The sequence below is a fragment of the Coturnix japonica genome, chromosome 6 (genome assembly GCF_054131305.1).
Source record: "Coturnix japonica strain WE chromosome 6, WE-NBRP24, whole genome shotgun sequence".
Taxonomy (NCBI): domain Eukaryota; kingdom Metazoa; phylum Chordata; class Aves; order Galliformes; family Phasianidae; genus Coturnix; species Coturnix japonica.
The window spans coordinates 32,411,492-32,438,140 of record NC_140668.1 but is presented as its reverse complement, the minus strand read 5'-3'; the positions used below and the strand labels follow the sequence as shown (position 1 = coordinate 32,438,140).

Genomic DNA, 26,649 nt, shown 5'->3' with positions numbered 1-26,649 from the left:
CCACGGTTTTGAAGCACTGCAGTACATTACCGCTTACAAGACATTCATTTGCTTTTAAAAGTATTTTAATTCCAAGCGTTACAGAAGCACTGATATACAAGTACATATCAGCACTCACTTCATTCCACTTTTCTAGAAGGAAGAAAGCATGCTAGATCAGATTCTACCCTCACTACTGCAACACCCACTACTTGGAATGGCTAATTATAAGGCACAGTACCATTTCACTGCAGACATCTCTGCTGTGAAACCAGAGCCATGCAGTGACCCAAAGCATTTGTTCAGACTGCTGACTTCCTTAATTACTTGTGCTTACATCAACTTCTCTGCAAAATCTGAGTGGATCGTAGAACAAATAATTCGTTATTATAAGGGCTGCACCAGAAGGGCTGGAAGATTTACATCAAAGGGAAAGCTGAGTTCCACCTGAATGTGCCTCTGCACCTATCCTATGAATATACTATTTGTTTTGTTTTCATTAAAATGATTGAGCAAGACACAAGTTTTACTTTTGGTACTGAACAGTAACTGTAGATATTCCATGTAGTTTTACAGTACTGTTCCAGACAAATTGAGGCTCTTTTAGGTTGTTAGCAACATCCTGGTCATCAGCAGCCCTTCCCTAATATGTCTTTGAACTACAAAGACTCAGAAACTGAGTGACTTATTCATGCAAAGTTTCTTATCTGAGAACTTTATATGCTAACAAAAGCCTGCCACGGCTGAAAAGCCAGTACCACCTTCTGGAACAGCAGAATCAGGGGAAGATTTGCTACTTTGCTACTTTGCTACTTTGAGCAAGTAGCCTGCAGCCTCCAGCAAGATGTTTTTCACAGTGTAATAGAAACCACACTATCTCATGTCTGTTTGTTTTAAATTTGGAGGCTCTTTCCTTAAAAAAAAAAGAAAATCATTAACAACCCACAACAACCCAACTGACAAACAACAGCCAAACACACACAAGAGTTACTGAGGCGTTCCTTCATTTCTATCCACTACTACAGCCTTTATGAACAAAGTAATTTCCAGCTTCAACACATCTGAAGATGAAATTTTCATTTAGTTCCCCTCCAAATATATTTCATATACTCAAATATTTTCTAAATCCCACCTTGAATGTTTTGCATTTTAGATGGACCAAAAGTAATACTTTACTGTATATTAATGAACTCACTTAAAGAAGAAGCACTATTGTAACTCCACAGTTAAAATTGCTTCACGGCCTCATAAAGATTCACTTCTATACAAAAAATGTATTTCAGAAATCAGAAGCTCAGTTGGCTTCTGTAACAGAAATGACTCACAAAAGTCAATGAAGTAGAACTTCAGGCCGTGTAGGGGAACAGAAAGGCAGCCAGCTCAAGTAACGAGTAAATAAGAAAAATTCTAGTTAAATTGGTCTGTTCTTTCTGTGCTTACTAAGAAAAAGCTGTTGCACTTACCAATGAGAAAAAAACACAGTTCTGTTATTAGCAGTCCATTATTTACACCATCCAAGTGCTAGCTTTCCACCCTGTACACAACAGTATCAGTCGACTTAATTCTCCTGTTCACTGAACTCAGTGATTTTCTGCTCCCACAGAAACAGCTCTAGAGGGGTGATCTTAAAAATGAAAATAAAAACTAAAAAAAATCACAGCGTAGAGCAGTCTGGATTCGTGTTTATTGAAGCCAGTAACTAAAGATGTCCTTATTTTGCCAGCACTAGAAAGCAAGATCCCACATGACTGCATACTGCACCTGGTTAAAGCCATACAACTGGACTAAGGTTTGTCTCATACATTTGCAGTCCAAATTGGAAGTTGGAAAAAAAACAAACAAAATAAACAACCGCCACCCCACCCTGCTCCACCTTCCTCCCTCCCCCCAAAGAAACAAACAAAAAAACCCCTTAGTATACAGGACAGTGAACTTTCATTTACAGCATGTATATTGTTAAGTTCATGATGTACAGAGCAGTCACTTTCAACGCAGTTAAATTAAATAAAATACGAAATTCAGTTTAAACAGTTTTTTTGTTTTTTTTTTAAATGCCAATAAAAAAAAAGTGCAAACTTAAAATCAAGCAGCATAACCACAGCATTTTTATGGAGGGCCAATCTTTAAACTTTTATATTTGCTTCAAGTTGAATAATTTCCTTTTTTGTTTTCTTAAACATGAATAGTAGATGCAGTCACCGTAATGCACATAAATACAGTCATATAATAGTTTAAACAGTCTACCATACAAGTGTATCTGCAAATAAAATGAAGTTTCACTTGAAAATGTAAAGGCTGTTTGCAATTGGCCTTTGGTTCCAATGCTTGAAGACACCAGAAGAACAACTGTGCAGCCCACCAAAGCTGGCAGACTTCGGCAGCCACAGGATGCTACATTACTTACAACTCTTCTGATAAACTAGGAGCATTCACTTGCAATTCGAAACTGGAAATCCGTTTCTGTTTTGCCAGAAGCATCTTTCTGCAAAACTATTAAGTTACTATACGTTATCAGTTTTGATCAATTTTAGTACATTTAATACTTCCATAAAACTGGGAAGTATTTCAGTTGTAAGTTTTAGCTATATTGCTAGAGAAAGTGCTTATCAGGTTAGATGGCAAAAACACAGTTTTGGGCTGAGGTTCTCAAGCTCTATCCCATTACAATCACACACTTTTCCAATTTTCCTGTCATGCCTTTGATGTTTCAGTCTCCAGCCTCAATTCTCTGTGTCAGACAGACAGAGTGTAATTACTTCTGGTGTGGCAACTTGCAACTGGCACCCATTACACCAGGAAGTACATCTACATACCCATCGGCCATCCACAGTCTTAGTCTGTTATCTAGATAACTGTGTAACTTTAGGTCATACTCCTTATTTTAAAAAGTTTAAAAAATATATTTTCAACAAAACTGGCACAATTAACATGCTCATATTAACGGTTGTCAAAGAGGCAAGTAAATACTCTTAGCTTCCTAGATAATGTTTAGACAGACTTACATGAAGAACAGCCTCTTGATGTTACGTAGGATTTGAAGTTAACATCCAGTACTGTGTTAGTGGTCAATCTAATTCTGTATATTTAAGTAACAGTATGTATTAGGGAAGTTATACCCAGACATCAGATTTAGTACAACAAGTTTACACCAACAGAAAGTAAACCCCGCGTAATTCAAATTGTGGTTTTTCCCTTCAGCTTTAAGAGCACAGAATATGCTTGGCATATTTTCAGTTTCGGGTAGTGTGTACATGTAAAACAAGCATACCGTATATAAAATCAAAAGTGCCATTTCAGTAACCATAGCAGTTTTGTCCTTACAGAAGGATGGTTTTGTGTGACCATGGACAGAGCTCCGTCACAGCAACGGGGACAACCATAACCCACCTTTCCAAATGAAATGCTACATTAAAAAAATAATAGTACAAAACAAGTTACTGACTATGTACTTCGCGTACACATTCGTGCTTGTTAGGTTACCTTCAGAACTGGAGTTGGCTGCACCTGCAGCAGATGCGGTTGGAAAAAGGGCCTTGAAAGCTTTTGAAAAACTTCCACAGGTGTAAGGCAGGAGTCAGTTTTCACTTGGTAGCTCGTATTTAGTTACAAAAAGTAAGAAAAAAATGCTGAGAGTGTTCTGTAGCGCATTTCATTATGGGAAAATGATACGTCACCGACCATTCTTCATAAGCCTCTTGGCATAAAAAAAGGCAGAAGCTATCAGGAAACAGGACTTAAAATTAAATACAAATTGCCATACTACGGATTTAAAAAAAAACAAAAACAAACAAACAGTGACTGTTTGTACTACAGTGCACAATAAATTCAAGCACCTTCTAAAGACACATCACACACTGTGCCAGGCACTTGGATCTAAACAAGTTTAAGTTTCTCCCTTTGTCAGCTACACCAGAAAGGGCATCCACACTCTGAGACTTTTTTTTTTCCTAAACTAAAACAAGATTTATAACAAGAATAAATTCCCATGATGTGTAGTGTTTGGCCTGGAATTCTCCAATATAAAGTAGTCTTTTTTAAAACAGTGATTATTTACCCTATGCGAAACACAGGATTTAACAACATCGCTCCTCTCCAGTCAATCCAACGTTCTTGTTTCTTACTGACTCAAATCTGCTTCCCTTTTAGGGCTCCATCCCCTACCTAGGCTTCTTTCACCTAATTAATGCTCTGTCACATCACCACCACCTTTCCAAGTACTTAACACATTTGCAAACATACAAGTGGCCAATTCCCGTAATTCTGGTAGAGGATTTCATTTCTTTCTTGCCTTACGTGCAGTCAGAAGCAGTATTTTAGTAATAATTCTGCATCTTGCTTCTCTGTGCTCTTCACAACAGGAAATGCAGCTGCACCTGCTTACCTCGAAAACCAAAAGAATTGCCCTATATAAACTCTAAATGGTTATCTTATACAGAGGGATTTTATATGCAAACTTCCTGAATGTGCACTTTTTACTGGGACAAGGCAATGACATAGTAAGCTCATTTCCCCTGCCCCAAGAAAACTGATAGCATCTGCCACAGCAGAAAATTCCTGGTCTTATCAGATCAATATACATAGTTATTTGGTCATTTATTTATGCATTTTTAAGCGCTATCAAGCTTCATTCTCTGTTGGAGGAGAGCTTGTTGTTACCATAGAGTCTGGCTTGCGAGTCATCCTATCCAATTCCTCTTGAACATTAGTCAAAACTGTTTTTTGTCCTAAAAAGAAAAAGGACAAGGTTAAAGCAATCTACCTTCCAGAAGATATTTTAACTGATGAGTACATGCATTCATAAAATCATTTGTTACGTCAATTAGTTAATTGCTTCTTATTTCACCACCTTCCCAAGAACACAGGGGCCTTGACTAAATACAAGGTAACATCTACATAAAGACTGACCTAAGATTTGATTCAACACAAAAAATCAAAATGCTGAATTATACCAAATACAAAGCATGAAAGTATCTGCAACATACACTAAAGCAACTGAGATCTTAAAAACAACCACATTTAGAATTTTCTATAGAAATTAACTGTACACAATTCTATTATTAGTATGTATAGCAAGGAGTCTTTCAACAAAGACTTCAGCCACAAGCTCTCCTAAGTATGAAGGACACCTGCTAGAAAAATCACATTTGTTTGGTCACACTTATTCCTGATGCATTTTAATATTAAACAACAACTCTTTCATGTCTGCAGATAATGCTTCCCTTAAAAAGGGGGACATGAACTGTGTATTCATTTAATATCTCAGAGCCATCATTTCAAAGGACTTCTTCAATTGAAAACAGACACACTGAAGCATTTCATGGAACAGCATATCTTACATTTTTATATTAGACTCAAAGCCTTTTAACAATTCTCCCACTAAACTACAGTTTAATTCCCTCATTCTGAAAATTATAAACCCACAGATGAATCGATCATTAAAATTGGAACAATATATTCTAAAGCTCACAGCGTACAAGCATTTACGATTAAAAACCTGTATTTTTAGACAAAAAAATAGATTATATAACCATGTGCAGCTTCCTTACACAGCCAAAGAATTTAACAAGCATCTGTTTTCCAGTTCAAATGTGTGTGAAATATTAGGTGGATTTTTTCCAGGGTACATGCTGAAAACATTAGGAAGGCAAGATTTGACTGCTGAAGATTTAAGTGGTTTTTTTTTCCAAAGTACAAAGACTAAGTTAAAAGGCTACTTTTAATCACTGCACAGGTTTTAGATTTAAATGCTGATCATAAGCCACAGTATTCTTAATAGCATCTATTCAGCACATCAGTATTTAAACGAATTTAAAAAAAGTAATAGATTTCCAATTTCCAATACAAAAAATCTCCCTTGTAGACTAAGAACACTCTGATTTAAATAAATATGAACCACTCGAGCAAAAGAAGGTCTAAACATAAACCATGGCTTTGTTTTTAATACAACAAATGGACTGTATCATTACAGTTGTCTCCTGCAACTACCTCACATCACACATGAAAAACACTGCCAAACTACTGAATGATATGTAGTTTTGCACACTCCCCACTAACACTGTCAGAGATGATCGCCTTTCGAATGAGAAAAAACAAAGGAGTTGTTAATAAGAAAATTTCCCTCCATCGTAAACTAAATTGATATTAGCTTTCAGTTTACAAGAATATAGTCAAGAATAGTAGCAGCCTTAGTCAATTAAGTGTGTGCTATCCAATTGTATGCCTTCTTATTTCCAGATTAATGAGAGCTCGAAACTCCAGTTCTTCATCTGGAAGGGTGAAATCAAATCTTAGAAACTGAAAGTATCTTGTGAACAGAAATGAAATACTGAAATCTTTCGTATCTGTAGATGCCTAAGGAAATAAAACGTCCATCACAGAATCCATCATTGGATGCTTTCTGAAGAGTCTAGGTCTACAAATGGAAAAAGATAGTCCAGCAACATTAAAGCAAATAGGACAGGAGAAAAACTGCACAGCGTAGGAATGAATAAGATGAATATCTACCCACGTTATTTTCTCAAGTAAGACATGGGACAAAGCAATCAACCAGGCTGATCAGTACATTTAAATCCATAATGTCTCTCTCAACCTATGACAATATCTCAATTTCAACCACAGGATATTTACAACTGTGGGAGAAACAGACAACCTCTTAAAATATAAATATTTTTAGTGGCAATCTTCAGAAGACTTAGGGCTCTTAAAATAGTTCAGATTAGATACTTAAAATCCTTACAAATATTATTTTAGTACTATTATTCACATGGAAGAGGCTGCCTTAATTCAGTCTTCCTAACCCCACAAGTCATTCTAAGATAGACTCATCAACCCTTACACAAAAGAACAAGTAATCAGCTAACTTTATAAACTCAACAAGAGCTTTTCAGACATCGGTGTTAAGAGTCCTTCTTACCTTCTCAGCAAAGTTTAGTCATATACTGGTAGAGTATAAGATGTGAGAACATCATCTGACAAGGAACAGGTATATTCTCTTGTGACTGAAAGCCGACAGGTCTGTTCCAAAAGTGCGGGGATGAGTGTGAGCTACCAACTTGATACAGCCAAGAAAAGCCAACTGCAATCTTGTGATCACACAGGAGAGGGACATCCGCCAAAGAAAGAGAAATGCTGTTGCAGGCACTACAATTAGATGTATCTGGAGTGCTGCACACAATTCTAATCACTTATGTTCAAGAAAAGATAAGCCAATGATGGCAAGTAATGAAGAAGAAACTAGCAGAGAAAACAGAGCTCAGTTTTTATCAGAAGGCTAGAAACTCATCTAATTTAGTCAAAGAGTTAAGAAAGGATGTGTGACTGCTGTCTCTAGATGTTTCATGAGAAAAATAATCTATTTAAATTAGAAGTTAATGCTGACCAAAACAAAACAAAAAACTAGCCATTAGTCACCTCTGAGAACTCCTGAAGGCACATTATGTTCTAGAAAACTAAAAGAGGAGAGTAAAGCTCATTAAAACTAGTTAGTTTTTACTCTAGTATTTGTCCGTAGAGTGCAATGATGGTTTAGATGTTTACAAACAGCCTAGCAGTACAATAGCATGGATCTGTTACCAATAAGCTGTGTCAAGCCAACCAAATTTCTTTCTATGATAGGATAACAGGTCCTGCGGAGAAGGGAGAAGCGTTCGATATCACATCTCACATAACCTTCATATAAGCTAGAAAAAACAGTCTTGATTTATTTTATTTTTTAAACTGTAACTCATAAAATTACCCATTAATTATCCACACTACTAGTCAATATTTAAGAACAGCAATCTACTCTGTCCAACTGTTGAAGTTACCAGATATGCAGGCTAGCATTCTCAAAGAAACTACAAAGGATTCTGATCAACAGAATTAGAAGTAAAAAGTTATTTACATAAACTGTCAAAAAACAGAATGCAAAAGAATAATAAAATACTGCTTTGTAAATAATCAGGTAATTTAATAAGGACTAGGAAACATCCTATAAGGATGCGGCAGTTGTACTAAACTGCATTGCTCTAACAAAAGTCGATCAATATCATAGAGCCAAAAAAATACAACCCTGGCATCAGTTGTGATGGATAATTTGAGTAATTTCTACTTAAAGCTGACAAAGCCTTGTCTGAATACTGCATTCACATCCGAGCACCAAAAGAAAAAGGTAACCTTTACAGACAGACAAAAGTACACAGCATAACAGTCAGAATTATCCGAGCCATCAAAACACCTTTGAGGAAAGGCTGACAAGTGTATTTATGCAGTTTGGACAAGAGTCACAGGAAAAGGGCCAGTAGTGTTTAAATATGCAGAAGACTGCTTGGAAGAAAGAGAGAATATACTCTGTCTCTCCTGAAAAAGACAAATAGTTCTGGAATAGTGATATACTGACTATACAACAGAAAAAAATAATAAATTAAGCTCTGGAATAGATCTCCCAGAGAGATGACACTGCATCTATCTCAAGTGTCTTTGGTTTGGTTGGTTTTCATGTGTTTTATTTTTTGTTGTTGTTTGCTTGTTTTTTCAAACATCACTCAGGGACTCCGAAACTGATTCCACTTTGTATAAAGAACAGGAATTAAACAGCCTCTAAAAACTATTTCTAATCGTATTTCTACAAAAATAGGTAAATTGACACTGAAGTAAGTAATCACGCAATGCTGAACTGGGTGAAGCAGTGTTTATTGGGAGAGGTCACTCTATTTTAGGACTTTGTAACGTAGATAAAATTATATAATGTAAATGAAATGGGGCTATATAATACAAAAGCCCTTTTATTTTTACTTATGTAATAAATTCAATAGAGATCAAATTAGAAGATTTGCAGAATTAATAGCAAATGTTGGAGAAAAAAAAAACATTAAAAAAATCAATAATAGAAACAGAGCTACAAAATACTGGCTTTCCAGAAGCCAAATTCTAGCCATTTTGGAGATTACAGTGTATGAAGTGCCTTGTGAATCTCTTCCCTACAAGTCTATAAATAACTAAACATACACACCTGATTTTAATTCTCTAGAAGTAGTTTCAGTTCAAATACACACACTCCAACTATTCTTCTAATAGCTACATCATCACTGTCCGGCATCAAATCTCTTTTGCATCTCCAGTTCGGAGCATTTGGGCCTTACACTCTCCTCTAAGCATTATCAGAAACTGTGGGTTGAGTCATTAAATTAGACATGAATTCATATATCTGGGATTAGAAGCAGAGTATCTAGCAATAATTCAGCAGTGAAATAATTCTGTAAGTGAGGAAGGCTCTTGAGTGTACAGTGTGACGGGAATGCCAGAACTGAAAATGAACAGTAAAGCAATCAGCAAAGAAGTGAATTTCTAAGATTGGCTGGAACAATCTTGCACTTTACAACGCTCAGTTCTGTACAGATACTATTCTACTGGTTTGTTTTATTTTCATCTAAAATACTGTAATTGCTTATTAATAAATATCTCATACAACTCAGTCACAGGCATATACACAAAACAAATCCACTTGATCAGTTGTGTCGAATCACAATAAAATAATAAAATAATTATGAGATAACTTCAAGCTGTTGTAATACACAGTACATTGTAATTTGAGGGACAAAGAGATTTCAGTAGTTCAACAGGAAACTCCATTCTAAACCCAGTGAAAGGCTCTTCTGTTGAGTAGTAGTCAAGTGTTAAGAAGAAAAGGAACTCTCATGTAAAAGATTAGCACCTTCTGAATATAGTCAAGAATCAAATGTTATTTACATCCTTGCAGTACAATTTCACTCGGAGAACTGAGTTATAACAAGTTTAACAGAAGCCCTGAGTCACAAAGTTGTAGTAATAGAGCTCTTTAAGAGAACTTCAAGTGCACATTTTGGCACTGCACAGTCTGTCATGATCTGTCACTTCACTTACCAGCTCAAAAGATACAAACATTTAGGCCAACGTGGGTCAAATAAAGTATTTCAAATATGCAGTAACAACCCCAATACCTGATTTCTTGGCTGTACTTTGCACTCCTCCAGCACCAGGACTCCCAGGAGACCCAGTCTTTTTGCTCAAGAGACTGTTAAAGAAACTAGCCAAGACACCTTCACTTGCAGCATTATCTGAACAAAACAAACACACAAAGAAAAAAGACAAAACATAGTTGTATATTTAGATAGTAGTTACTGCCAGTGAACTTCTTTTTTCCCATATGTAGATAATACTAACAAAACAAGGAAATAAACCTCAAATATAGAAAAGAATCATAGAACAGTATCATAGAATCCTTAGAATTGGAAGGGACCTCCTAAGGCCATCTAGTCCAACTCCCCTGCAATGTACACCACAACTCCATCAGGTTGCCCAGGGCCTTATCCAGCCCTACCTTCAACAGAAAATTACAGTCTTCAGGGGATTTAGTAGAAGTACAAGTTTAACTGGGGATTCCAGAATAAATTAAGTATAAAACTGTATGGACTTTAAACCAGTCTCCACTCTTAATAATCCAACCAATGCACAAAAAACGTACTTAGGCAACATAAAGGATCAGTGTCTTTCAACTAAACCTACTTGCTTGGCAGTAACAGAACTCTACTTCAAGTCACACGAATGACAAAATCAAACAAAAAAAGCCTGGATTTATGCCATAAATTCATTCTTGTTATCAAACTAACACAATACTACTAGTGAATAAAGTCCAAGACCTTTCTTTTTTAGGAATGTTTTTTTCTAAGGGAAACAACACACAAAACATAGTAAGATGCTAATTCATACTTTTGATATTTGGATCTGGTTTCTTAACTGACGTTATTGGTGAGGCACTGGGTACATTGGCGGGACCGGCTCTGCCTTGAGTTCTTGGGGATCCTGCAGGTCCTCTTGCAGGAGACTCCTTAAAAAACAGAAAAAAGAAAAAGAAAAAAAAAAAGAAATCAGTGTCACACAGATCAGAGAACAAATTAAGTGAATCAGTTACATAAACTAAATGCAACATTAAAAAAAAACAACTTCCATATTGGCACTGTATTCTATACACCAGGGGGAATAAATAAATAAAATCAACATGGGTTATTTTGGGTCTGTGCCTCTACTAAGAGAAGGAATGAATCAGTGCATGAAATTTTCAGTTCAATAATCAGATATTTCTGTTTCCATAGCTACTTAGAATGAATTCATTTTTAAGTAATATTAAAATATTATCAAATATTTTGTAATTTTCTGAAGTTTGAAAAGATTATATACTTCACATTTATAACACAAACCTCTACAGCTTAGAACCTCTCTCTTTTCCCTAGAAAGAAACAAAACACCTCCTACTCTTCTCTTGGATCTACTTACTGATGCTCTTGTAGGCGTTGCTGGCTGTTTGGCAAGGAATGACTGCAAAAAAAGCGTATTAAGAACATTAAATATATTCCAGGAACTACAAAGGAATAAAATACAGTGAAGTTCACTACCTATTAGTTTATTTATTCATTCACTTTTCTGCTACTTATAGACTTCCTCTTCAATATTTATATAATTCCGAACTTTACCACTAGGAGACGGCTGAAACAAATACATTTCCTTCAGTCCTTTGTCTTACACAAACATTTCAGAACCACAAATCAGAATCAGAGACACTCAAGTCTCTATAACCTTTATGACACAATCAACTACATAGAAAAGTATTATCAGTTTTCTTTTAAATAACAGAGCAGTTCCTATTAACAAAGGAAAATAAGACACAGCACGGCTAAATTTGACACCTTGAAGGCTGTCAGGCCTCCAGGTGTAAGAAAACAGCAATGTATTTACACTTGTACAGATCAACCTACGTATGTTGTGAAATTTCAAGCAATCTTATTCTTCTCCCTTAGAATATATTTTGGTTTGGTTTTCAGCATATTTTCCTTTCAATTTACCAAGACAAGTGGCCAAAATCTCTACTCGTATGCATAAAAATACATGCAAGTCTTAGCTCACAATTACATTTGGAACTGCAAAGCTGAGAAGTCATTATCTTGTAAAGCAAATGAGGAATGGAAAACTGGAGGCAAATTACAGTGGAGAGCTTAAAGAGAAGTCTTATACAGTAAGACTGTTTTTCTTACCTGCTGTTTCATAAGAAATACTTGCTCATCCTCTGCTGCCAGCTCTTTATCATGGACTAACTGTTGAAAAAAAAAATTAAAAACAGAAAATGATTTCAACTTTTTTTTTGGCTTGGTGGTCAACAGCAAAGAAAAGGAGACAGAAGTTTAGCACTGTTACTTAAAGTAACTCAACTTCTTTCACACATAAGAGAAGAAATACGGAAGAAGCTGTGATTAGAAGATATTTTATGTGAATGAAGTTGCCTAGCAAGGAAACCAGCCTGTGGAAATTCCCCTCAGAAGAAGAGTATTTGATAAGTCGTCATATTTGTCTTTTTAAGATCGTTTTCAATCTCATCAGCATCTTTCAAATACCTGTTTTATTATCTTACTCTGTAAAACCTCAGATTCAATCCCACAGCTCCCAAAACCATTATGCTGACCCTTAATCAATTTTAACAGGTGATGCAATTGCAAGAAGGGTTAGCACTAATGTCAGTGATACAGTAATACACTTTATTCTTTACCAATGTCTGTTTTTATATAACAGCCTCAAAAGCACTTGTGAAATTGCTGAACTCACACTTCCCAAAAGGTTCACATGAAATGGATGATTCTGGACTGCCTTTGATTCACTAGGGTGAATAATTTCTTTGTTTTAGTATCTTAAATTAGTGGAAAATAAATGCCTGAAGGTTCATGCATTTAGATACAGAAAGAAGTATTTAAAGATTTTCAGCACTGCTGTTAGCAACCATTCAAGCAAACTGTAGTTATTTAACAGAGGGGAAAGAGTTTACCTCTTCTTACCTTTCGTACAGGAGGTTTTGCAATGAAGTCCTCATACGCATCATCTGGTTTCACTGTTGTGAAGTTTTCGTGTAAAATGGCAATTTTCTTTTCATTGTCCCAACCAGCAGGTCTATGAAAAGAATTGAAGGGAAGCTTTGTCTTTTGAGCCACAGAAATTACAGATACAGAGACACAAGCCACTCAAGTGAACATATTGTTCTTTCCAGAGCCAGCCGCTATGCTCCAGCTGTCTTTTACCTGAAGTCACAAAAATCAAAGCACTTCAAAAGTGGCACTTGTAAAAGATGTTTCCAGTTTGCTGGATGCACAACAGGTTTATGCTAAAGTCCCTCAAAAGACTTAATTAGAGTCATTTTTGTTTAAAAACAAGACTGAGAACATATAGTGAGATGTCTAAAAATATTTCATAGGTATGGAAAATGATAAAAGACAGCAACACCTTGAGTCTCATTTGTTTCTTTAAATACTATTTTAAAGACTAGTTTTGTAATATGACATCTTTTCATTAGAAGAAAAACATACTCGCTTAAAGTATTTATTTAAAGGTAGTGTTCTTTCCCTTTTTTCTAAGTTAAATTTATTATAGTATTTTACATTCCATTTCCAACTTAAGAACATAATACAATAAATTAATTCATGTAGATCATATATGTCTACATAATGTGCCACATTTAATAGAAGCAATATGCTTCCACGTTGTTTTGTACAATTGACTTACATAAAAACTGCGTCCTTTTCTACCACTAAGGCAGGTGTGGTAAACTGAAAACCGTATGTTTTATGTACAATGTACTTATACAACAGATCAAGGTTCTTTTCCTCCTTAACTGATGTATAAATCAAGGCAGCTCCATCTGAGCACTTATTTAAGGAAAAATACATAGGATATAGTTTTAAAATTATATTAGTAATTTCAAAACAGGAGTGTAATGGCCGCCTACCTATTAGACCCATGTTTGAGAAGCAATTAAAGACAAACTGTCGCCACTCAGCATTTGGGGAGAGAAAGGAAGGACACCAAGAGAAGACTCATGATACTCTCACTGACATTCAAAAGTTAAGTGCTTCCCAGTCACCTAACTTTGAAAATCTGCACACTGTCACTGTATGCATTTTTAAATACCTTCAAAACAAGAAATGCTACGTAATAAACAGCTAAATACAACTTGAATACAATAAAGTGCAGTTCCTCAGATTAACTTTATGCATAATTCAAAATTCAAACATTATTTTCTTGCTTCCAGATTTCATTAAATATCTACAGAGCAGGAAAGGATACACTGTAAGCAGAATCTACGAATGTGGGACTGAATGAAGTCGAAATGCTCCTCTCTGTAATCATGCTCCTTCTCTAGTACACTCACTGCATCACACTGGAAGAATGGGACAAAGACAGTATCAGAAAGAAATCAGCCATTTAATCCCAGCACATCTCCACCTTTTCCTTAGTATTACAAAATAAATCTCTTTATTATTAATCCAAAATAAACTGTGCACGGCTGTATAACGCACACATTCTAACAGTAATTAGGTGCTTCCACAGTAGCAAACAGAACTAGAAACTCACTTTTGTACAGACTACCAGCACAGGAATACCAAGGTTGTGTGTCAGCACGTTCTCTCCAAGTGGCAAAGAAACACTTTCATCCTCTTGGCCAGAAGAAGGGCCTCTTCTCTGGGGTGATCCCTGGTAGCCTTCTTCGGGTTCTACATACTCTTGAAACTCCTTTATAACTATGAGAGTAAAGATACTCATGAGACAAAGCAAAGGAATGAGCTGTTATTTTTAGAGCAGAGGTAACGGGAGTTAAAATATTTTTTTCAGTCGCTAACTTGAAATCTCCTTTTTTTTAATGTTTTTCTTTAAAATGAGCGTTCCACACAAACACAATGCAACTTCAAGCCTCGCTGCTTCTTCTAACACAACTACCCCAACATTTACAGCAACCTACATCAAGTACAATTTGCAGATGTTACAAACCAGCAGCACTGGTTACACAAATGCACATTCCTCAGCTCAACTCATTTCATTGCAGCGGAGCTGCCAACAGAAAATGTAAATTCAGTTTCACAGCCTAGTCTACATTCAGTGCAATTTCTATCTGGTCTTGCAACAAAAACATAGTAAGAACGTAAATGGACACCAAAAATACTATGTTGAAACAGCTACTCTTACAATACTAACCTTATAGACCATCATTTAAGTTTCTGTTACTCTAAATTCCTGTTACAGGAGTCAAATGCCAGAAACATAAAACACACACTGTGTAAATACAGACTCAAGGACATCTACATGTTACCAAAAGGGACTCAACTATATTCTGCAAAACTACAGCGCAGCCTGCAGAAAGCAAGATGTGTTCTGTCCTTCCATTTTATGGCAGAGCTGAGGGTTCCGCTGATACTGAACACCATCAAACACTGAAGCGTCTAAAAACCAGTATTAGCACCATTGGGAAGCAAAGTGGGACCCACACATTGCTTTACCAAACTGGGTTGCAACTCCTTGTGTGCCACAGACCAACTGCCCCACAGCTCCACCACGTGCTCCCATGAAGGTGCCCTTATTAGACACATCCTCAGATGCAGGGTGAGAGCAGACCGTACATACAGTAAGGAAAGCTCTTCCACAAGGCTGAACCGCCAGCACATTCACAAAGAGCCCGTTGTTCGGAACACTCAGCCACGTGACGGGGCCATCTGATACCTCTGAGGTTTAGGAAGTGGTAAAAACTCAGCAAAGTTTGTAATACAAAGCCTGCAAAAATGAAGTCACTGTACCTTTTCTAAATAGGAAATACTTCTGTGGCAGAACGAGATGTGGAAGAAAGGACAAATCAGAAACAATTCTGCCCAAAGCTGCACAAACAGCAATCTTCATTAGAAACAAACATGTGTCTTTCTCATAAAAAACAAGAGCTCTAGTTCAGAGCAGTTATAGAAATAAATACATAAACACGGATCACTATGGAGTTTCAATCACCAACTCAGAATCTCACTGGAAACAAGGAATTCCCTTTTTTAGTAATAAAAAAGAATCTGGTAACTTCTAAAGCTGGGCAGGCAGTGCCTTCTGCTGGAGAAGGAACCAAAGCATTTTCAGGGAGATGCCCTCCATCGGCACTGCCTCATCCAGCAGCTGGACACAGAAATTCCATTGTACACAGTGAGCTGTGTCTCACTCTGGCTGATCCACGTACCAGGGAGGAAACCTTTGCCACGGAGCGAGGACTGCACAACCCACTGCTGCTGTCCACTGTCAGTCCTGCACACAGCCTGCTATCAATGCAGGGCTAGTGCTGAGAATTGCTACAGAACACACAGTTTCAGTTCGCAAAGGTATTGCTGAATTAGTAATTACGGATAAAAGCAACAATTGGACTTTGAGCACAGAAGCACCTGCTCCTGTGTCCGGCTGCTTTGAGCCATTTAAGCACCAGGTGGTGGGTGCTGGAGCAGTTTGTCAAGACTCCCCTTCAACTCCAAGTTCCATGCAGAATCTGAATCAAAGTAAACCTGCATCACAAGTGCATCAAACAACCACTTGTGAACAACTGCTAGGAGAAACATAAGAAACATACGCTCATTTCTGTTACAGGTGTTTCTTTGTCATACAGAAATGTCATGCTTATCCATTGCTTTCGCACTTCATCTCTGCTCTCAGGCTCCTGTTGGACCTGCAGTTCATCATGCACCCAAACAGCTTGCAGGAACTTACATTTCCTCTCCTCCTTAAAGCAAGATATTAGTATATTCCCAGCCACAGAATCCACATTAAGGAATGCCATTCTGTAAGGTACAGCCATTCATTCACCCTTTTTTGTTTTAATGAACAGAATTTTTAATTTTACAAATAATCACTGGAAGTTAGCAGTAAGAGCAGGCACTGCTCCTGTCACAGAGCAACTGATGGGAAAGTCACGTACGAGAGCAGACAACTATCCTACAGAGTGACTGAGAGAAGCAGCAGGATGGATGCTCTGCAGAGAAGACGAAGGTCCCGTTTTACCTGCATGCCCACAACGGACTGAAGTTCAGCGCTCACCCACACGATGGCAGCAGAGCCCTATGACCGTGTCAAACACGCAGCTCACACGTTTTCCTTTTCCCTCCCTTCTATCAAAAATCAAGACATGCCAGGGATGTCTCAGGTGCTTCCATTTATAACTGTCCATGGCAGCAATCCTGGGACATCTTCTTGGTTCCTGACATTCCGTGCTAACTCTGTGCCATGACTGTTTCTGACTCCTCCACACAGTGCGTTCTTAGTGAAGGCTGAATACACTTTCCTGTTCAAAAGTCAGCTTTAGCAGCACATAGAACTCCATGTGTATTTTGACTGCCATAGAATTCAGTGCACTTCCGAAAATGCAAAGCAGGTTAAAGGCAGTGTTTTGAAATCAAACTGCTTTTCCATCTACTGCTTCTCAAAAATCAAGCTCTTTCCCTTAGTATTTTTTAATACAATCTGATGTTCAAATCACAGATGGCTCCAACCAGCAAACATATACTTTAACCAGCATGGTGTAGGCACAGGCCTATTGGGAAAGCAGTATTTAGCATTCAGGAAGGGGATCAGCTATAGAAATACATCTGAATGCCCACACGCCAAACAGATTACACTGCTCCCTAAAGTGAACTTAAGGAAGCTACGAGACAGAATTTGCCAAGGTGCAAACACACCACTGCAGCCAGCAACCAGCCCTGCAAAAAACAAACCACCACCAACAGACAGCAGCGCCCACCCAGGATCAGGATCCATCTGTACTTCAGCTGAAAAGGAGCACGTTGCTAAGATCTTTTCCACTGAAGGAATTTATCTCAAAGTAATTCAATTTGAATACAGAAAAAAAAAGTCTTTAAAAACTCTCCAAATTATTTTAGAAGAAGCTGCAGGAAGCAGTGCTGCAGCAGTGACTGCTTACCAGTGCCAAATTCCTTCCTGCCACAGTTATGCCAGGGAAGAAACTAATTTATACAACATTCCTAAAGTCACAGGGTAAGAACAGCCAGAGTGAGACGTACCAGAACCACGGTCTGAGGCTCATGAAAGGCAAGGGCAAAGAAATACATTGGGAACGTACACAGTAGGGAATGGAACCTGCCTTGGATACCACAGGAAAGCAGACAGCTCTGTTTGCTACTGAATTCTGACGTTTTAATAACACGATTCTGTGTGGTTGACTTTTTAAGAAATGGTCTTAAAAAACAAACCAACAATTATCAGAATCTCCCAATTGCAAAGAATTGAGACAATTCACCTGAAATTTTGCAAGAGACCTTTTAAAGCCTAACAGTCCATTTGAATCAGCGTTATGATCATAACTTCAAAGCAACTGTTATTCAAAGCATTCTCAAAACACTGACCAGAAGAAATTAATCGTTACCAAAGAAAGCAACAGGTTAAACAATAAAGCAATAACATAGGCATGCACAGACTTACACTTCTGTTCCATATCTCTCATTTCTTCTGGTGGAATTTTCAGCTTATCAATATGTTCTTGCAAGACACTGGCCCATTTCTGTAAAGACTCCATAACAGTCCAAGGTCTAGACATATCCGCAACGAAGACTACAATGGTGTCCTGCAGGGATTCTGCAGAAATAGCAAACTTCAGCAGCCCTTTATTGTACAAGTCTCCATCCAGAATCCAAACGTTACAGCGAGTATGATCTGAAAAGAAAAAGCACAGCTGTAGTTCAGAGGATGTCAGCCTGCTGCTTTGCTGACCTAGGAGTAAACAGAGACTTCTTCAGCGTTACAGGAAAGAGCAGAGCCCAGCTACCAGCAGATCCTGTCAGTTCCACACAGGTGCACATAAAAATGCCTAAATTAATAAGTAGATGCCTCCATTCAAACAGGTCTGTTCTTGATTCAGAATCGTTTTAACATGTAATAGCAGTTCCTTGGCTTTTATTATTGACAGGTGACACAACAGCTTTTAGATATCACATGGCATTTCTCAATTTGAGATAAGTATATGGCGAGTAAATCAAGCACCCATCTAACACACAAGTAATGCCATGTTCCAAGGGGGGTGGGCACAGCTGCAGTCAGTCAGAAAGCCTTAAGTGTCCCTCAGACTCTGCTTAAACAAACCAAGACATCTCACAACAGAACTAAGCTGCAAATGAGATACAAGCAGTAAGCAGCTTAGGTCTCTAGCACAGAAGTAGGAGGAGCCAAACGCAGGATAAATGTAAAGCCTACCAAACTTTAAAGCTATCTGCTCTTAATTCACAGTGACTTAACATTGGCTTCTACTTACAGTCTGTTCATAGAATTAGTACAGGATGAAAGATTTGGCATTTTGGTTTTTGTGTTTCTCCCCATAGTGCCTAGATAGTGATCAAACAACTTCTGTTGAAATGCAAGGGGAAACAGCCTGCCAGGCAGCAAGCATTCCCTTCAGACATGAACTCTGCCAAGAACACAAGAAAGTGAAAATGCAGCATCATCCAGGAGTGATGCATCAGGCACTCTGGACAACCAAGTCTAAACAAATCACGTTATCCTCAGAAGCCTCCACCGGAAAAGACTCAAGTCCCTTTACTGTATCTAGGCGACTCTCAGTAATCTCTCTCTGTAGTGTTCTCCATTCTATTCCAGATGTCCAGAGGGAGCAGTGGGTCTCCACAAGCATAACAGATGAGAGGTGAATTATGAAATACATGCACCCTGCCTGCGAGCCAATCCCTGCAGAACACAGACTTTCAAATCTGCTACTGAGCTTTAAGATGAGTTGTCCCTGCATTTCCTTGACATGTGTTCCAAATCTTTCAGCTGCACAAAATAAATCCAGCCTCTGTGGCTGTCAGAACTTCAAGAAAAATGATCAAAAAACGTTGGCTCTAGAAAAAGGCAAAAATTTGACTGAAGAAATTGGAATAAGAAAATAGCACAGAGATATACACACATCCCCTGCTAATTAGGTCTTGAATAACATTACAGAACAGTCCAAATTACAGACAGATTACATCAAGATGCTGTACACAGACAGTCCTTCTTCTGTATCTCTATAATCCTCCTATGTAGGTACTGCAAGGTATCACAGGGCATTCAACCATCACAATGGACAACAGTTATGCTTCTCAATTCATTAAAAGATCTCACTGCCAACTGGGCACTTCAGAACCATCTTTTGCAGTGAACAGACAAAATAATTGGTGCATATTTAAGAAACACACCGTTCATCAATTACTTGTCCCCTCTCTCCCCCACACTCCCTGATATCACAAACAACTATCACAGTATTGGAAGGCCTCTAGGGACTGAGGAAAGGTCTGGTAGAAGTTTGGCAAACAATGTGATCACAAATACAACCGCACACAAAACCTCTGCACAGGATTCTTTTATCACAGCCGCTCCTTTGCACATTCCCAGAGGTAGAAACCTACCGGCTGGTAACAACTGCAGGGGGTTTCTATGAGTTGGAGGTTCTTGAGACACAGCTAACAGAGCAATGCCTTCTTCAAGAGACCATGAGACTTAGAAAACTAACTAAAATCTGCCTATAAGCTATAAAAGTTCCAACTCTCATTAGCACTTCAATAGTTTCTCCTGTGGTGACTGTTTCAACCACAAAAAGGACTTTCACATCTTAGCAGGTAACAAAATTCAACAAACAACTTAATTCACTGATTTGCAGCCACTTTTGTAAGCCAATAACTAAAGGCTGGAAAGATTCTGTTTACCAAACACCTTTGTCCTATGTAAGGGTTTAGTTTGTACTTTACATCTAGAACACATACTGAATCCAGAACACACAGTGGAACTGTCACTCAGATGAAACCAATCTGCCAAGACTGGAAGCCGAACCCTCACATAAGTGTAACTGGCCTTTTTTTTTTTTTTTTTAATTTAAAGACAACAGCATATGAAAATAAAAAGTGAAAGGTTTTCTTCCCTTCTCACAGTAAAAACATAACCATCAGGTATAGCTTGGGATTTTCAATTACTATATTCATTAGAAAGCTAAAGCGCTGCTTGTTCACAGTTTGGCAAGGATTAGAAGGCAAATTCAACTTTGTCAGCACCACGTCAAGCTCCCTATTAGTCACACGATGTGAATGTTAACTGGACCTTTCATCATGGCTACTATACAAGATGCCAACACAGAGCAAATAATTACTAGATCCTGCTGGAGTAACAGGTGTTACTAACTAAAGACTATTACAATCACTGCTCAGATTACATCTCCAAATCCTGCCAATACTTGATCCTTAAGCCCCAAAAAGGGTTTTCCATCTTTGATGAATTTTACTTTAGAAATCTGATTCTGTGAAGTGCAATGACATTTCCTTTATTCGAAATGTATCAGTGCTAATTCGATATCCTTTATCCAAGCCATGGGTGGAAGAAAACAACAAAATCACTTTCACTAGAATTAGTTTAAAGATGTTGACAAAAAAAACTTCCCATTAGAAACCATTGTATCAGCAGCCCTTGGCTCTCGCTGGAATAACCAGTTCAACTGGAATATGTACATGGTATGACTGAGGCTGGTCCAAACCTGAGGCACAAAGAAAAAGACTACCTGATTTTCTTACAAGTACGAATGACTGCATCTCACCTGCACGTTTGGCACAGCCAGAGCCAACTGTATTGCAGGGGTAATCTGAAGAAGGGCAACTGAAAGATCTCTATAGTATTTATAATTGCCTGCTAACCCATATGGCATTGCTACAAATCCAGCCCCCTGAACAGCTGATGTAGTTTATTTCACTGACCTGCTGCACACCCCCTCTTTAACTGTGACCCATCACTCTATGAGACTCCAAAATCTACTCCAGAAATAAATCTTGTAATAAAATTATGCAGATCCCCCCATCTACATCCTACCAATTCAGACAGCTCTCAAAAGCAAACAGACTCGCACAGACACAAAGACACCTGCTCAACACAAAGGCAAAAAGTTCAAACTTAGAACCCTGGGAAATGCCACTAACAGAATTCTAGGGCCTGAGCTCCAAGTGTGCTGAGATAACTCTACAGTTAGAGCTGTAAGTACTTTCATCCAGAACTGAGGTGCCATGTACACAGAAGCCATGTGCTCAAAGGATACCGTACCTTAGCAGAATTCTCTCTCTCTTCCTCTCTCTCTCAGTACTGCTGGTTCATGCCTTAGCCTAGGCAGAATTTGGGATAATACCCTGAGGAGAAGATCTTTCAGGTAGAAGAGGTCCAGTACTGAAACTCTAAGTTATCCCTAGAGATCAAAGCCGGACATGTTACATCAACCATCTAATGCCTGACAGAAACAGAACCCAACCAGCAGTGACATGCATTGTGTCACCCAAGTCAGGTATCCACCACTGCCAAGAAACAGGCAGCAACAACAAAAACAAACAAGTCAGTGGGCACCTATATTAAGCACAGAGGTGATAAAAAAATTCATATGCATCTGAGTAACTTTTCTTACGTGAGCAGACAACAGTAAATCGTCACACAACAAGAAGCAGCGACTCCTTCAAACATAAGTGGAGTCAGATACAAACAGCCTTTAAGGAGTAGGACAGGAAAGGGAGTGGGAGGGGGAAATAAGAAACAACACAGAAGATTTCCTTCAGATCTGCAAAGGGAGCTAGGAAGTAGATAATGACTCGGCACTATGACATGGAAATAATAAACTCTTACGAAAAGAAAAAAAATGGGCTTACAGAAGTCTCCCAGCATCTGGGAAAGAAGCTGACAAGACCTTCTTCACCCTAATATAGAGGTTAACAATGTTGACTTGACACCCCTAGACATAAATCCATATGGTTTGCTAGTCTCAAGTAGACCAGAGTACAACAGAAAGCAGATATCCTCAAAAATGAGTACACAGCAGTCAGCTCCTGACCGCCTATCTCCCATTTCCTCATGGCTTCCAAGAACTGTGGGACAGTTATAAAGGTTTGGTTGTTCCCAAAACTGCATCCAAATACATACACACCTAAAGCAGCCAAAGAGTTAAAAAAACAAAGCATGTACTGGAGAAATCAGAGTGTTAACTTCATCTGTTACGAGGTCCTGACCCACTTTGCTATTTATTTAGCTTGCTGATGACGCTAACAAGACAAAAAGGAAAGACACAGATATTATTAGATCTTAACACATCTATTAAAGGGATGCATGAAGACCTGAATTATCCAGCTGAGTCAGCTAGTCAAAAAGGTTTTATGTTTTCCTGCTACACCACTGCCAGAGTTCTCACCACAAGCCTCTCCAACCACCACAAACACTTATCACTTTCAGATACTCAGGAATAGCCCCAAAACATTTCCTGAGTAGGGAAGTACTTGAGGCTCAATACCACCATTAAGAACATCACATGTAACACCTGTCTGCTCATAATACCATCCCCTTTGTAGCTGCCCTGAGCTTGGTATCACACAGCATCTCTACAGCCCTGGGGTTCCTTCACTCTGGTGTATTTATGCAGTCCTGAAGAAGATGACACACAGTGAGAAAGCATATATGGGAAGGATCTCAAGCAGTAAGGAATGGCCTCAACACTGAAAATTACACCACGGAACATTTTTAGCAACTGTAAGATTAGGCACCAACTGATGACACGGGCAGCGTGCTCATACATTAACTGCGCTGAACCCAGTATCTAAAGACAGTTTATTACCACATGAGCACAAGACCAATCTCCATAACAACCAGACACATACGGTACTTAATAACTCATGCAAACCTTCAGTACATTTCCATCCCCAAAATGCCACAATAGGATCTTCCCAGTTCATCTTTTTTTCAGGAACACAGTTAAACCACCATCATTGCTTCTTCTTCCCAGCTACAAACTCAGAAGCAATGATCAGGAAGACATCCATTCCCACTTTTACGGGAGGAAAACTAACACAGAGGTTCAGTAGTTTGCTCAAGTGACACAGGCAGATTTAGGAGCAAGGATAACAAGCTCACTCTTCATCTGTTCCTGTCTCCTAACCTTCAGCAGAACAGATGAAATGAGATTAGTGGCATTCTCACCATTAGACCAGCCTCTTGCTTCGCAAACACTAAGAAAAAATAGCCATCATCACCAACAGCAACAAAAAGGGACAGCGAGAAAAGCTGCAAGTTGAACAACAGAAATGCTAACTCTGACTTCATGCTCTGTTCTTTATTTATTCAACTCTAACTAAACGGCCCAGCTACAGCTCACCAAAATTCCACACACGCTGCTCAAGAAACCAAGAAAACCTTAAACCCCAAAAACCACGTTCAAGTTTGATCTGAATCCATCTGAAATTCTGATGATGTGTCAGCATCTTTCTGGAGCTGCAAGGCAGTTCTACCCAATGACAATATATCTGCTTGTAACTCAATACCAGCATACTTGTCTACCTTGAAATTAATCAGATCCTGAGCTATATCAATAGGTCAAATGCACTTCTACATCATTCACAGGTGAAGCTACCAAACAGACAAGAAATAGACCAAATCCGAACACAAAATGCCCTTGGCTTAAGAAATCAATGTACCTTACAAACCATACACAACAACACTAGAAACAGCTACTTGGGTGTAACCCAAAGTTGAAGCTATAGTTACATGAAAACACATCAGCTACTTAATTACATAAACAGATTGCATACAAGACGACCTTACCATCTCTGTCTTCATCGTGAATATTCAGATATAAGTATTCCAGTCCTCTTCCTTTCTTGCCATGTTCTGCTCCCTGTATTTTAGCCATAAGCGTGGTTTTACCTGAGCCATCATCACCTGCCAGTAAGTTTTTACAGGAAAGAAAAAGACAATTTCAGAATTAACTTGAACAGAATTTAGAAACACACCTGGAAACTAGGAGCCTTCTTGTGCATTTCTGGCCTATACCTGCTGGGTTTTCTTCTAGCTGAATCCAATGGCTTATACCACAACAATAAGAAAGAAGCACCCCACTGTCTACCAGCTCCCATTTATCCAAATATACACTATAAGTCTAACAGCATAAACCGAAAAGAAAGTAAAACCGCCAGCCTGGAGAAAAGAATACCACAGATCACATTACAGGAGCTAATTTCATCTAAGTGATGCGTCAGTGTGTTCACATCATTGTTCCCAACGTGCTTTGCCTCTACAGAAAGCAGCCGGGCCTCGTTCCTGCATCTGCTACTTACCAAAAACAAGGATGTTTTTGCCAGAGGGCAGTTTAGATCTCGACCGGGTGGAAACCTCGCTCAGTATCGATGACCTGGGAAGGCAGAAGGCGCAGTCAGGCTGACAGCAGGGACACACAGCCCTGACAGCACCCCGAGCTCCACAGCCCCACACGGGCTGGGGTACACTCACCCTGTGTACAACCCAGCTCTGACACAGGTAAGAATTTCAGCTCATCTCTCATGTCTAAAGAAATAAGTCACCTTTGCGAGGAGAGCTGATACAATCCCTACAGCACATGCAGTGAAGTTCTCTCTCTTAGCAGCAGTCACGTCACTGCAATGCATTACTTTCCAATTGATGACTAACTCTTCCCACAATCCATTACTATCTTTCACTCACACATTTTTCTTCCGTTCTTTTCAAGCGGTAAGTGCCTAAAACAACACCGCAGCCCCCAGCCCGCATCCCGCCGGCTCCGTGTCCGCACTCCTCCGTCTCCCCCCATGACGCGGCCCCATCCCGGCTGCAGGGCTCCCTGCGGGCCGACCCTGCCCGCGCCCCGCCCGCTCCCCGCTCCCGTCAGCGAGGCCCGATCGCGGCCCTGCCCCGTCGGAGCGTGTTGCTCGCTCTGCCCCAGCCCGGCCGCGGCCCGTGGCTGCCCCCACCCGCAGGTGAGCCGAGGCGGCCCCGCACGGCAGGGCACTGTGCCGTGACAGACCGGGATGCCCGGCAGCAGCCGCCCAACCCTCGGCCCCGGCCAACACGGCGCGGAAGGCGCGTGTCCCCGTCCCGGCCGCTCACCACAGGTTCTGCCCTTCCTCCTCCTCGCTGGTGAGGTCGGCACCGCCCGGCCCGTCCGGCCCCAGCAGCTTCTTCTCCACCAGCACCGGCGCCATCTTGCCAACCACCGCCACAAAGAGTGACCTCACCCAGGCCCGCCGAGGACCCCGCTCCTCCCTCTCCCCGTCCCTCCCGCACCGCCGACCCGCCGCGCTCCCGGCCCCCACCCGCACAGCGCCTCCAGCCCCGCCCCGCCCCTGCCGGCCGTCAGCCGCCCGCAGCCCAGCCGCGTTCCGATCAGGCGGCGCCCGGGCAGCCCCGGCAGCGCCCCCCGCTCTGGGCGGTGCCGCGCTCTGGGCGGGGCGGCTCCGGCAGCGCCACCTGGTGGCGGCGGGTACAACGAGACAAGGGAGGGAGAGAGAACCCGCTGTGCAGCACGGAGTGACGGCACGGATAGAGCGGGGATGGAGCGGAGTGATCCAGAGCGAGACTCATTAACACACATGGATAACATTCCCTTAAAGACGATTAGCAAGTCAGACCCTACGGCATTTTTACAGTTGCGCGAGTATTTGAGTAAGAAAAATGAAGTGCAAAGGATGAAAACCATTAAAAAGACCTATTTTTTTTTAATATCGGCATCATAGCAGTTTTCAGCTCTACATTTGGTGCTTTCTGCCATAGATCTACCCTGTCCCACACAAAATTATTTGCAAATAAGAATGTAAAAGATTGTTCTATAACCCCTGCTGTCTCAAAGCACCCAATGCTGTGCCCAGCAGTTCCCCTCAGCACGTGGATTCCTCCAACAAACTGTGTTCTCCAACTCAGTACTCCCCAGCATTTATATCATAAACGTTTTGATACCATCAGAAAGGTTTTTACCACCTCCACAATCACTTCTGCTAACCGCTAATTTGCATTGCTGACCTGGCTGCATCCCTCCTACACGTTTAT

The 26,649-nt window shown here is 39.7% G+C and overlaps 1 protein-coding gene across 2 annotated transcripts; it reads right to left on the bottom strand.

The window, feature by feature from the left end:
* Positions 1-1,641: 1,641 nt before the first annotated feature.
* Positions 1,642-25,826, bottom strand: DYNC1LI2 (dynein cytoplasmic 1 light intermediate chain 2). Of its 2 annotated transcripts, none has more exons than XM_015873980.3 (13): positions 25,714-25,826; positions 24,930-25,003; positions 24,418-24,534; positions 18,262-18,492; positions 14,386-14,552; positions 14,098-14,191; positions 13,537-13,672; positions 12,816-12,927; positions 12,024-12,083; positions 11,269-11,310; positions 10,705-10,822; positions 9,936-10,052; positions 1,642-4,703 (listed from the first exon to the last, which is right to left on the bottom strand). In XM_015873980.3, exons 1-13 carry the CDS (start codon positions 25,806-25,808, stop codon positions 4,597-4,599), a joined length of 1,470 nt encoding a protein of 489 aa, XP_015729466.1. In that variant the 5' UTR covers positions 25,809-25,826; the 3' UTR covers positions 1,642-4,596. The 2 variants fall into 2 exon arrangements, with proteins under 2 accessions (XP_015729466.1, XP_032302922.1); XM_032447031.2 differs by lacking the exon at positions 1,642-4,703 and adding an exon at positions 6,892-7,604.
* Positions 25,827-26,649: the final 823 nt, after the last annotated feature.